General features: G+C 41.0%; 1 protein-coding gene across 1 annotated transcript in view; it reads right to left on the bottom strand.

Annotated features, from left to right (window-relative positions):
* The window catches only part of GRIA3 (glutamate ionotropic receptor AMPA type subunit 3), a 166,443-nt gene extending 152,420 nt beyond the window's left edge, over positions 1-14,023 (bottom strand). The window contains exon 1 of the mRNA XM_035891946.1: positions 13,852-14,023. Coding sequence (XP_035747839.1) covers positions 13,852-13,999 — 148 coding nt within the window. The 5' untranslated portion in view covers positions 14,000-14,023. The remainder of the gene's footprint in view (positions 1-13,851) is intronic.
* Between the last annotated feature and the right edge of the window lie 196 nt (positions 14,024-14,219).

Raw genomic sequence — 14,219 nt, 5'->3', positions numbered from 1 at the left:
TGTGGGCCTCCATGGCTGCAGGTGGGGATCTGCTCCCCCGTGGCCTCCCTGGGCTGCAGGGGCACAGTCTGCCCCACCATGGGCTGCACCGGGGGCTGAGGGGAATCTCTGCTCCGGCCCCTGGAGCCCCCCCTGCCCTCCTGCTGCACTGGTCTGGGGGGCTGCAGGGCTGCTCCCCTCATGTCTTCTCACCCCTCTCTCCGGAAGCAGTTGTGCAGTTTTTTGGGGTTTTTTTCTCCTCTTCTTAAACATGTTATCCCAGAGGCGCTACCACCATCGCTGATGGGCTTGGCCTTGGCCAGTGGCAGGGCTGCCTTGGAGGTGGCTGCATTGGCTCTGTCAGACATGGGGGAAGCTTCTGGCAGCTTCTCACAGAAGCCACCCCTGCAGCCACCCCTGCAGCCCCCCCACTTACCAAAACCTTGCCACGCAAAACCAATACACCTGGCAATAACACTTCTGAGGAAACATGATCAAGTTTGGGATTTTTAACTACTTCAGTGTGAAACTTGCCCACTCGCAACCTAACAGCTCGGTGTGAACGAGGCTAACGCTGAGGCTGATGGGTGCGAGGTGAACCCAGGCAGACGGGGAACAGAAGGCGCCATTCACAGGCCTGTTCGCTGTCTCTGGGGAGTAAAATAGCTCTTTTTTTTTTTATTTTATTTTAATTACGGTCTATCAGCACCTATCTATCAAAGCAAGGCAAGAACAGAGAAAAAGGAATAAAGACAGCTGACTAAAGGCAAAACCCACATCTCTGCGGACTACAGATTCCAAAGAAAACTTCCAAAGCCCTGAAGTGAAAAAAGATCCAACTGCTGTGGTTGGAGTGACTCTCTCTCCCTGGCAGCCTTGCTGGGCTGTGGGCTGGCACAGCAACACCGCTGCTGCCCAGCCTGCAGATCGGTGGGTCACCGGCCCTGAGGCTCTGAACACATCTTCTGCTCCTGCAGGAAAATCTCCTAACCATTTGGAATTATTAGGTTTTCAACCCTATTTCACCGGTTCGGAATCACAAAATGCCTGGTGTGCACTCTAGGGAAAACCGAGGAATGATCAGTTCTCCCAAGGACCTAGAGTCTGGCACTCACCTGCTTCCAGGCAGGATTTGTGCTGCCATGAGACATCACTGCAGGGAGCTCAATACACCACCAGACTGCACCAATTTCTTTCTAGCAGATACCATGAATGGGAGCCAAAGCTGTCACCTCAGCTCCTTCACGGAGTATAATGTTCCAAAGAAACTCCATCAGATGAACTCTGCAGAAATGCCCAAGCCCTCTGAACAGACTACTGAGCAGCGCATGTGCATACATCCAGGTAACCAAACCACTGCTAGACCAAGTTTAAAAAGTGACATTGTCCCATCTATAGCCATAAACAATCACTTTTCAGTCTCAAAGCCTGTTGGTCTGAGAATTTATATCCTGGCAACTAAAATAATCTTCAAGTTGTAGCAGTATCCAATTTACAAGCTTATTGCTAGCGTAATAGGAAGGCCAATCAGCACACCCAGCCATACCAAGGAAGCATTTCAGTGGGATGTTGCTACCATAATGGCAGACAGCAAAAAGATTAACAGCACCGGCTTGTTCAAGAAAAGAACACTCGCTTTGCAGTGGACAAACAGGGGAAGCTTGCAACCCTGTTGCTGCCTCTATACCTCTGAGAAATGAGCCAGGCTGTACGGTGGAAGTCGCCTTGCAAACAAAGAGTCAGTGGCTGTTTTAAAATTAAAGCCTTGATTATATTGTTAAAGTAAAATTGTCTGCAGGACATCCATAGAGAAAAGCCAGCTTTTAAGGATGGGTGACTTTATCAAGCTGCAGATCTTTATTGCTTTGATCATCAATATTTTAAAGTTACTATCTTTTATCCTATATTGGCAATAAATCTCTATACACTTGAACTGTAACCATCACAGCACAACATGATACATTTCTCTCAGAGATTTAAAGTTGGACTCGGTCACAAAAAAACACCCCAAACAAACTGGGTAGGAGGATGGCTAAGCTGGTGAAATAAAGTTTCTGTTTCAGGTAAATCATTAGGTAGCAGTCTACACTGCTATTAACCTAAAGTCCATAATGAGAGCTTAAAAGAACAGTTCTAAGTGGACGCGGGCCTTTGTAAGGGAGCTGCGCTCCTGCAGTTGGCACTAATTGACCCTTCTGCTGGCAGGCTCCGCGGAGAAGGCAGGCAGCAGCGTCTGAACTGCAGGCCCTTCTCTGCCATGCAGAACAAAGTCACAGCCCTGATTATCCAGGAGGTTTGATCTTAATGCTTTACACTTCAACAGCATCTTTCATCCAGGAATGAGGCAGGCAGGATAGCAGGGGAGAACCTTAAACTGCTATTGCCCTTCCCGCACCCATTTTGCAGAAGGAGGTCTCCTGTCTTCGGAGCTTTCTGATACTTTTTGCAAGTGTACTCCACATACATGGAATTACTCAGCTGAATTTCTGAGAAACTGAAATTATAAGATTCATATTTCACACATAGCTTCACCCAGGCTTCTTGAAAACACTACTAATAATCGATTTTGATTAAGTTACTTCCAAGATTTTAATCCCCTTACAGAGAACATTGCAATAGATTGAATCCAACCCAGCATACACAAGAAATACACGGGGCTGGTATAAGCATTTTTAGAGACCACACAGTAGAAAGAAGGAATCATATTAATCCTGCCTGCAATTCTGTCCAGAAAGATGACATTTTTAAATTCACGTGAAGATCCTGATTAAGGCAGACTATTCCAGAGCAGCACATTCTGGAATCAATTAACAAAACAATTCTTATTAACACAGGGAATCTCCAGACATTACCAAGAAAGCATAAAATCTTTGCAGAAAAGCCCGTAAGGAAAATATACTTTAATATCAAATTGTATACTCTAACATGTGCAGCGATTGCCTCAACTCAAATCTCAAATGCATCTTATGTGAAACAGGGGCTAGCACTGCAGAACAACACAATAAGAATTTAAGACAGGAAGTGCAGATAATTTATCTGAATAAAGCTTCCAGGAGAATAACTGATTTATGTTGATAATGATCCAAGCTGGAACCTGACCAGGATGCAGGAGTTAGCAGCATCACCACCCGCAATAGGTTCACTATTCATAAAAAATAACAGGGTGTTTTTACAGATGAAAATAGGTTAAAATGTCAGCTTTATGCTTCAGCCAAAAGACCCTGTTTTGCCAGAGATCTGTTCTTAAATTACGTCTAGAGCGACTCAGAAAAAGATGCCATGTTTTTCAGTTAGGACTATCGCTATTCACGCAAAAGGTAAGAGACACAACAAGTTAAATTTCACAGAAGAGTCTACGGGTTTTAATGTCACATAGCCTCTATTCATACAAGAACTGCAAAATCCATAAACTGATGCAGAGAGAGAGAGAAAAGTAGTGAAACATTCACAGCTACAAAAATACACGTGTGGGGAGGAGGGGAAAAAAAAAAAGAAAAATTAAAATCTGAAAGTAGGGATTGTATAAGTGACTCCTGCTAAAAGCAAGGTCAGCACTTTCTAGTGGAGACTATTTGATTTACGCTATTTTGTTTCAATTGAAAAACAAAATCTTTCCTTGGCAGATTCTGCTTTACACAGCCTATTACAGATACTTCTGAGATACCCAGCATCATTTATAAAGGGACACTTATTACTGCTGAACGTGAACGTTTTGTTAAATTTCCTGAAGTTCCAAGAGGAAATATGTGCGACGCTACACAAGGGGGTATTCAGTTAGTTGTTGAAGTCAAGAGCCTGGACAACCTGGGTAGTCCTGGAGGAGAGGTGCGCTACTGATTAAGATGCCCCGAGTCTCCCTTGAAGAATCCATTGGTTGTCCTGGACCCACATCCCACGCTTATCCAGAGGCTTAAAGCCAAGAATACCCCATGAGAGACCACTCTTTTTTTACCCTTTACTGCCTTCACTCCTTCAAACTCCCACAGAATTACTCCAGATTTACCCTGCTGTAAATTAGATTAGAGGAAGACTCCATTATGTATCTTCACTGCCCGTATTTATCTAACGGGATACAAAGAGGCTTTTTTTAGGGTTGAACAACAAAGCACTAAAACATTTAGGTCCCAGTGGTCGCTGCAGATAGGCACAACCACGCATCACTCCTTGCAATTTCTTTTTGTGTTATTTAGCACCAAACAACTGGCAGTAAAGCACATCTGATGCGTATGAATGCTTGTCTTTGAAACAGGACACTGTGGTTGTAGAAACCATCACTACATTTACTAACGCTCTGCATGTAATAAAGATATACTGATTCATGCTTTAAACAAGGCAACTTCTGCACCTGGAGCACCAAGCTGGAGTAGTGGAAAACTTCAGGAAGGTTAACTGGTCTCATTGCGATCAATTTTGGGCTTATCTCACTGCCTCTCCAGGTAATGAAGTAAGTTGCCTGTAGATGGTGTGGAAAGACATGCTATACATACTTTAACTGACAAAAACTGTCTATCCATAAAATCCATCACAAGCAGCTTGAACTATATACCCTGAAAAATGCAGACAGCTTCTTCCAAAACACACACTTTTTTCCCCATTCATCATTTATATGTCATTATAAAATTTGGACAGAACAGGCACTTTTACGTGGAAAAAGGCAGATTCATGTCTGCAGAAACATCTTGCTAACTTGGACAAGCTTCACCAAATTGTTTCAGTCAAGAAAAATAACGTACAAAACCCAGAAATCATCATTTCAAAAAAAAAAAAGAACCCAACACCCCCCCCCCCCTTTGGCTTCAACTGAAACAAAATCAATTTTTTGAAGTCTGAAACTATTTAAAAAGCTTTTATTTTTAATTCTCTAATTTTCTGGTTTATCCCAATCTAATCTTTACAACCTTTTTGGAACTACATCTGAAATGAAAGATTAGCAAGCCCCATCATTTCCAATCATATGTGTTTTTGAAGTCATGCAGCGTGATGTTCTGGGATATACAATCCATTTCTGGGATGCACAGAACAGCAGTGAGATAATGGTTCTATGGAGGAACTCAGTCTGAGCTGGCCGAGGCATTCAATATAAATATATGAAAACTACCATTAGTCATGAGACTCACTCTGCTGACACGGCTGAAATAGGAAAGAAATAGGATTAGCTGGCATAGGATGACCACGTACATTTTTTCTCTTTAGTATTATTTTATATTAATCAAGAAGTCATAAGAGGCACAAAAAAGCAATGTTTTAAAAAGGAAATTCAAAGTAGGATAGCAGATATTATGCTGACTGCTCACTCATTCAGCATTTCCTTAGGTCCAACTCCTCCTGATGTACTCCACAACGGTAGAAAAGCCGCTCTGGAGATGCTATGTGACCACAGCACAAGCACTTTGGAGAAAGATGATCGAGTCATTAAACTTGCTAGACAATTTAGAATCCCCCTAACATTTTCAATTCAATGCAGGGTTAGACCTTGGGTCAGTCCTTTGCAAATCAATGGACACTAATTAGCTCTCATCTAACTGCTGGGAAAAAAGAATCCAAACTTGGTGACACAAGTGGTACAGCCTAAGATGACAAAGCCCCTGTAATTGGTAAAAGCCAATGCCTTACCACGTTCTGCTGTAGAGAGGCTACGGAAAGTTCATCACCTGAAAAAACTTATCAATTACCATTTCTCCCCATCTCTCCCCCTGCACCTCCACTTCAGGAGAAAAACACAACGACAACCACCAGAAAGTCTTAAGGAATTTAGCATACACAGCAGGGTATAAAGACCAGTCAAGATATGTGTCGTGACAGCAACCCTGTGATTCCTAGGATCTGATCCATGTTCACTAAGTGGGCTGCATCACCTATCTCGGACTAAGATCTCTGAAATGGAAATCAGACAAAGAAATCACAGAAGGCATGAATGCCCAAAATGCACTGCCGCACATCTCCTGGAAAAGCTGGCAGCTGTGAGATACTGATTACAGCACATTCTATAGACCTCACTGGGAGAAATCAACAGGCAACACCGCTTCTAGTAAGGACAGCTCTTTCTCCCACCACTCAAATAAGCAGTCTGAGTGTGGGTCAGGTAGGCAAGAATTGGCCACATGCTGTGCTGCAGAAGTGTGGACCATACTTGTAACAAAGATCCAGGGTGTGCAGGAGACAAAGAACTTTCCAATATTAAACTTGCTTTCTTCCCAACAGCTTTGCTTATTTCAGGTAAAGAGCTGAAAAATTCTCCTTTGTCAAGTGATAGATTGGCTTGCTGTACAGCTGCGACACATGTTCTCCTAGGTCCATCAGTGGGAATGTACGTCGTCTTCTGGCAAGGACAGCAAATTAGTAAGTGCTAATTTCAATTTATTTTTCAGGAGCCTGAAGAGTAGGCTGGTTTTCAGCGGGTTTTTTTTTTGCTTTTGCTTTTTTTTTGGGTTTTGTCTTTTTTTTTTTTTTTTTTTTAGGAAGGGAAGTGGAAGTGGAAGAAGTGATCTATAAAATGAAAAAGGCACTGTTAGCCAAAGCTCTCTAAGTTTTTCAATGCAAACAGCCCTGCGATACCTGTTTGATACAGGTAAACTGTATTACCTTTGTGTAAGAGATAGCAAAGCTGTGCTATCAGAAGTACAAATGTGCTTACTCCAAATCATGCTAAGAGCCATCAGAAGACTCCACAATTTCCCAAGTTCAGACCCTTTACCACATGAGCTGGGCCCAAATGCTCGATGTTTGTATATGACAAAACTACTGATGGTGAAATCAGCAAGCGCCATTACATACATCAGTCCAGGAGGAGGAAGAGGTGTGAAAATAATGAAGTAGACGTGGAATGAAGTAAGTATGGATGGACTATATACCATCAGAGAGTAGTACGGGTATAATCCCTTTCCCAGATATCTGCGTGTCATTTAAAAGATAGCTCTTGTATCAAAAGGGACTCAAGACAGCGAACTCGCCATGCAGCCCGGCATTTCTTCTAAATTCTTGATCAGAATTTCAAACATCACGTTTGAATGAACTCCAACAAATACAAGCCCAACGTAACGGCAGGACCAAGCATCCAAGTGCAATCACGTAACTTACAACTGCTCTGAAAGCAAACATGTTGTAAGTTGTGTTTGGAAAAAAAAAAGCCAAACAAAAAACTTCCAGCATATCTGAAATGTCCAAATAGTCTAGCAAAATAATTACATACAAGTGATCAGATAGCTCGCTCCACTCCAGCAGAAGAGCGCTCACCTGGGCTATTATCCAATTCTAGGAGAGCAATTCACCGTTTTTACAAGTGCCTGGGCAAGTTATTTGCAGCGCAGTGTCCCTGCAGGTTGATCCTCATGCATAAGGGCTTCTGCACCTCCTGTGCAGTGTATGCGTGAGGGCTGCACGCTGCCACTTGCTATTTTAGCCACAGTTAAGATGATAAAACAGACCCAGTGCCTCAGACACCACAAGGAGGATATGCAGCAATGACTGCTAAGTGGATTCATTGACATAACTCCTTCCTATATTCACTCTTCCTCTTTGCACAGAAACCTTATCACCGGTTTCTCTTTTGCTCCATGTATATATGATAGTTTTACCCCTAATAATTACATCTTGGTGAAATCAACTACAAAGGCACACACTGCCTTTGAATGTTTCACGTACAGCTACGCGCCAATAAATTAACTCTGCATTTCTGGTGCTACAGAAATATCTCCGAACTCCCCGACACAGTCAGGCCAGAGTTCATCCTGTGAAGCTGTGTGGTAGTTATTAGTGTCCACACTGCAATGACTACGAACAGCCAAACACGAGCGTCTACTTTGGAGTCTTCATCAGGTGACTACAGATAAAAACTTTCGAGATGATTTGAAGTTTGAGGTTTCTAGGACATCTGATATTCTGAAGATCAATAATAATATAAAGCAGGTGATACAATGGAGGGAAGCGTACCTCTGCCTCTGACAGGAAACGTAACACATACACATTTAGAAGAAAAAGAATCCCCATGGATGAAATCTGGAAATTGCTTCATTGCAGTGATCACCACACAGTTTCTCAGAAACTGATTTGATCAATCATTTTTATATTTCTATTTTTAGGTCACCACATTGTTCCAGTGGAGATACAAGCCCCTGTATATCAAACCTCACGACAATAGCCATAGAGTTTTTAGGCTGCCTTATGAGCGCTCTTAGAAAGGGTGCCGTGGCCTTCCAGAGATCTCTACCTTAAGCAGCACAGAAAGTATGGATCTTAGGCTGTAACTTAAATGCCAAATGCGAATTATACATAAACATCTTTCTCACGATAAATGAACATGAGTTTTCAATTATATGGTTTAGCTTGGTTTGAAACCGAACTATGAAACCAAACTGTTGCTGCTTTAAAAATAACATATTCTAAAACATTTTAAGGATGCCTAACTAAATCAAAATTAGCATTCCAAAATTGGGAATGACAAAATATGTACTTTAAATGGAAAAATGTTAAATCGCTGGATTGTGACAATAAAGAATGATTAAAGATACATCAGCTCCCTCATTTCACACCTTCTTGCATAACAGTCCTACACTTGCAGTAGGACGGCCTCCCACCTCCCAGACACGGAACACAGCGTACCCAGAGGAAAGAAACCCACTGTTTTCTGTGGCTCTTGGACAAGCCCCCGAGTCAGCCTTCAACAAAACTGTGCTTTTTGTTGTTGCTAAAAGCTACTGTCACATGCTTGTTTCCCATCATGGCATCTCCCATTTCCGCCTAGAGATAAACTACAGCTGTTACACATTTTATTGGAATGTGCAGTTAATCAGTAGCTCTCCAAGCCATGCCAATAGTCTCATGGGTCCTCCAGGCCCAGTGCCACATAAGAAAAGTGAACAATTTCATCTTTGCATCTGCACAAAATCTTTCCAAATCTGGAGAACACTCTTCATTGTGCTTTACTCTTCATTCATTTGGTGAATTCAGAGTTTCTCAAAAAAGTGCCCATTCATATGAGATTTTTTCCCATCTCTACAGTGTGAATTAAATGGAACCTTAACATCTAAACAGTATGTACATGCCATGTATCTGGCAGAGGAGGACAGAAAGGAGAGTAAGCTTGTTTTAAAATTCATTTGAGAAATAATAAAACATACTTGAAAGCAGTACGGTTCCTTCTACTAACACTGAGGTCACATTCAGCTTAATGACAAATTATCTGCTCTGCCACAAAGCGGAAACAAACTTTAGTTGGAACACACCCTTCACCTTTTGACCTACCCCAAAATTGCAAAACCTCTGATTCCCTAAACAGAAGCCAGCTGACACTCTCTGTCACACAGCAGTAACATACAAAACTTGAGCACCGTCTGCAGCACAAAAAGCATTTTCAGGGATCTGTAATGAAGAGAGTTGTGCAGAAAGCACATTTCCAGGTGTTTTACCTCTGTGAGAGAAACCACAGTGCATTCCTTATCGGGAGGATGAGGCACCTACCCTGTGGTCTCTCCTCATGAAAAAACACCAGTACATGGCCCAAACTTGCCAAGACTTTCAGCAAGACATGCTTATGCTTTTGGCAAAAGGCAGCTGACCACTTTAGGCATCAGTGTCCTTTGCAGCTAGCCAAAGAGTACACAGATGGAAGGGAAGCAAACTATCTGCCCACTGGCAAAAAGAAATGCTGAGCAGCACCTAAGGGAAAAGTGTGCATGTGTGCACATGTGTGAGTGAGTATGCACATGAACATATATATATTATATGCACCTGTGCTTTGGGAAAGGGAGAAATAGAGTTAAACTGGAAAAATGGTCTGCTACTAACCCTGTGGTATCATTTTCTGCAATGTTCTTAGAACAACAAACAGGCACTTTTTCCATTAAAATCTTCCGAGTTGAATTTTAAAGATTAAACACAAGGACTGCAAGGATGCTAAAGAAAATTTTTCTAAGAAAGTCTGAAATCAGACATGCTCAAGAAAGCGCCTGTACAATCACTTACAGGATTTTAGCAACTTAAGGTAAGCATGTCATTGTATCTTCCCTCTTTTTTTGGTCTCTTAAAGAATGAGTGCCTGTGGAAAAAACACTACACATCAACATTTGGTGAAATATAAAAAGCCTTCTGGTTCAGAAGATATATGAGAAATGACTCAGAAGAATTAAAGGGACAAGAATTCGCAGCTGATAGGTTAGGCTTAGCTGAGAGAAGGAATCTGCCTGTAGATTAATTAGATTCTGCAATCACAGCCCCTTTTCACCCGTACACATCCCACCACTATCATTACATGATCAACAGATTTTAATGAAAACTAATGCTTTCGTTTGAGAAATTCCATGGGGGCTAACTATAAGGTTGAGTTTACTTTTCTAAATATTTCTTGAAAATTGTACATAACGCAAGTGCACATTTGTTGGCTGTAAAGGTGTACAACAGCAATTTTTTGCAATGACAGTGCAGAGAGGGAATATGAGATCTGTGTGCTAATGAGCTGACACTGCAGAGGCTAGAGCAGTGTTAGTATAGTGCACTACAAGTGCAGAGCAGAAAGACATAGGCGGGTTATTTCTAGGGAATATGATCTACAGACCTGTACGCATAATGCAACATTAATACTAACATCCTTCATCAGAGGTTGTAAGAAAAGCATGAAAGACACTTCAGTGATGAATTTATACATTTGACTTGTTATATTCGTATTATTCTGAAAAAGCCAGCTCACTCCCTACATGAGCGTTTTTGAAGAAAATAACATCCATGTTTTACTTGATTTTATTCATTCACAGGTCAAGTTAACTTTCTTTCTGGTTGTTTTTTTTTCTGATGGCAAAAAGCTGCGTATTTTAAAAGATGTAACAATTCCCCCCCAGGCCAACCAATAAACTTCAATTCACCTTTAAATACACCGGAATTTTCATCTGTGTTTGCATTTGCTCTCTGTTAAGATCTCATACAGCTAAATAAATAGGTGGGCAGATAAATAGAGAGTGGATGAATACTGTATGCATGCGTGTAAATTAAAGATACAGAGAGGGCTCGGTGCTAGCCGTGAAGCAGGGAATACATGTACATGAATCAGATGATGCATCATTTAACTGAAAAAGGAACGAGAGGGAGGGGCTTAGGGCAGGAATTTTCTTTTGCTTCTAAACAAGTTTGTTCCCATGTTGGGATATTGCCAAATCAGCCCTACCAGAGGTGGGCTTCTTATCTCTGGCTCATGAGGATACTTCAGAAGAGATTTTTTTTTTTTTTTTTTCTCCTGCCTCTGGAATGCACCAGATTGCACCAAGCGGGATGTGCAGCTGTACACTAAGAATGTAAGTCTTTCCTGAGCAGAGCCCCCCTCAATTCTTGCACACATGAACACTTATGACAGCCACTATCATACAAATCAAAGGAGAATGAAAAGTATTATTTTATGGATACGGACTAGTACAGGCACTAGGCTCAAGCTACACACGCTACTTTCTCAGATTTCCATTCCTTCAGCTGTCCCACCACAAAGTCAGTCACAGTCTCCCTCTCCAATGAAGGCAGTCAGAGTCACTGCAGGTTTTGCTCCTATGGATCCCTGCCAATTGCAAATATTGATCAAACGGCTGTGTGACAGCACTGGAGACAATTTATGCTTATCTCCAAGAGAAGTAAAAATGTCGTGGAAAGAATTTCTTCATGGATACGGCAGCACCCTGAAATTATCTGCCACTCCACTGGGAAGCGAGGATGTGATTAAGGGTACTTAGGCCAAAATGTTTTACATGTTAGCTGGGTAGTGTGAGGAGCTATTCCTTCATCCTAATACATCAATATGTATGAGCATTCTGATTTTCAAAAGATAATTGCTTCCAGAGCCAAAAAGAGCAACTGTTCTTTTTTTTTTTTCTAATTTTTTTTTTTTTTTATTTTGAGCTACTGAGACCTACATGACCAGTGGCTTGGACTCACCGTATTCTTTTCCTACCAACAGTATTACAAGATGGTTGACATAGCTATGGACAAGGTCACCTTTTAATTTTCTTTCTTCTGTTTCTTTTTTCACATCTTCTATTTTTAAATAGGTTACTGTCGGTTGGTATTCTCTGGTCTATGGTTTCTCCAGAGATTTAAGTTTTCCCAGTTTTACTACACTGGTAATATGTGCATTGGAACATGCAGCCCTATACTACAGAAAACCATCTCATCTTACTAAAATTGCCACAGCTTTCACTAAGCAATGACAAAAATCATTAGATGTCAGAAGATGAGAAGCACGCTGACTAAATAATACATTGACTGCCTCTGAATGAGCGTGTGGTTCACTTGTCTTGGTGGGATCTGTAAAGAAGTGCTGGTGGAACTTTTAAAAAACAATTAATAATTAATCACCCACGCAGTTTAATGTATTTAGTTTAAATCCATATAATTGATTATTTAGGAAACTATGTTTGAGATACAGCCTCTTGAAGGGATTACACTGATTAAGGATTAATAGTCTGATGTTTGTTGTAAGAGCTGTTGAGGCTGGATAGGATTAGTAAAATAAGATGCAAAGTACAGACACACTTTTATTTACCATTTTTTTCCGCTTTACCAAATATTTTTATTGGATATTATATAATTAACCCCCCGCAAAAGTTTTAGAGGTCCTAATTCAAAGCCCTTTAAAAAGTGTAATGCTGCACTAGCAAGAAGCAGTCACATGGGGGATATGTTAGAATATCAATCCAAAATTTGTCCAAATATTTCCTTATTGTGTATTTTCTAACGATCAACTTTCTCAGAAAACACCTGAAATCCTAGAAGAATAAAATACCCACTTGTCCAGCCTTCCGATTACACAGTGTAAGGCAGGAATATAAGAACTATCCTACCCCCAACATAGAAAAAATTTAAAAAAAAATATTCAAAACATGAAATTGTTTTAAAGCAAGAGATACCAGTTTTCTGTACTCCAGTACTTCATTGGAGTACAATGCTTCCTCTTCGAACATTTTATACTGTGAGTATACGAACAGGAATCCTGTTCATAACACAAAGTTAGTACATTGCATTCGGGGGTCCTTCAGACCATGTACAGACATATTTCTGTATATTGGACGGTGCATGCAACTTCCTTGCCAGAAGGCTCCATTCGTTTTCAAATGTTTACGATAAAAACTGTATAAGACTGAATTTGGACACATCAGTAAAACAAATATTCAGGAACTACTATTGGTAAAGAAAGGAATGCTTTTTTAAATGCAGAACACACACCAGTCTTTCAGAAGGAGATTTCACATTTTAACACCACATTAACACTACTCAAAGTTCTATTTTGCTGCTTCTGTTATTAAAGGCTCAAATTATACGTATGCACTGCTTATGCAGAGCTATTTCTCATAACGCTAAGCGTTCTGATTCCATTTCATCTCCCCTCAGCTCTAACGGTATTTGTCAGTTTACAGTCTCCTTAGCTTTAACAGGACTTTCACTGTAAGAAAACAACCCAGTATTTCAGGGCAGAGGAGGCAAGTAAGCCCCTCTAGCTTTGTCCCCTCAAGGTCACTTGCAAACAGCTGTTTCCGTTTTATTCCTACATGGTATTATTTGCAAATGATGCTGTTTCACATGGCTAGGCTGTAGCCTCAACAGAAAAGGGATGTTACTTCAGCGGCAATTCACTGATCACAGCTACACAGCGCTGCTACATAAATAACATGGTGGCTTTTCTGGAAAACAAAACCAAAGGGGTGAAAAGAAGTGGTGAGAGAACTTTCCCTAAGGTATTACTCGACCATATAACGCTGCAAATCTACTAAAACTCATGTCAGTACACACATTTGTTGCACTCTATTATATGAACAAGAACTCTAGGCTACCAGGGAGAAATCGAATGTAAGGACAGATAATGAATAAAATATATATTTAAAAAAACATGTATTTTGTACTTACAAGCATTTGTCACTGAAAAACTGTTGGAAGAGTCCAAGTGATCTACATGATAGTTCAAATGGAAGGGCTTTTCTGTGGTATTTTGGTTCGTGTTGTATAACTGCACAGCAAATCGAAATGCACTGTGCTCCTGAACAGTATTCCTCATGAAAAGTCCACCTAGGATGGAAGAAAAAAAAGGAAAAGGTATTTCAGAATGATTTCTGAGGAGAAACAGTGGCAGTAAGTTACATTTGCATACCGCATATCTCAGGAAAGAACGAACGGGAGCAGGCTGAGCCGGAGCACGTAATTCTGACAGAGTGCGTACATGAAATACATACTCCGAGTCCAAAGTTAGGCTTTTAAAGCTACACATCACGTCCAGG

This window comes from Egretta garzetta, unplaced genomic scaffold (assembly GCF_000687185.1).
Source record: "Egretta garzetta isolate BGI_Z169 unplaced genomic scaffold, ASM68718v1 scaffold53, whole genome shotgun sequence".
In the NCBI taxonomy this organism is placed as follows: domain Eukaryota; kingdom Metazoa; phylum Chordata; class Aves; order Pelecaniformes; family Ardeidae; genus Egretta; species Egretta garzetta.
The sequence above is the reverse complement of the archived record's forward strand: the minus strand, read 5'-3'. Positions and strand labels throughout refer to the sequence as shown.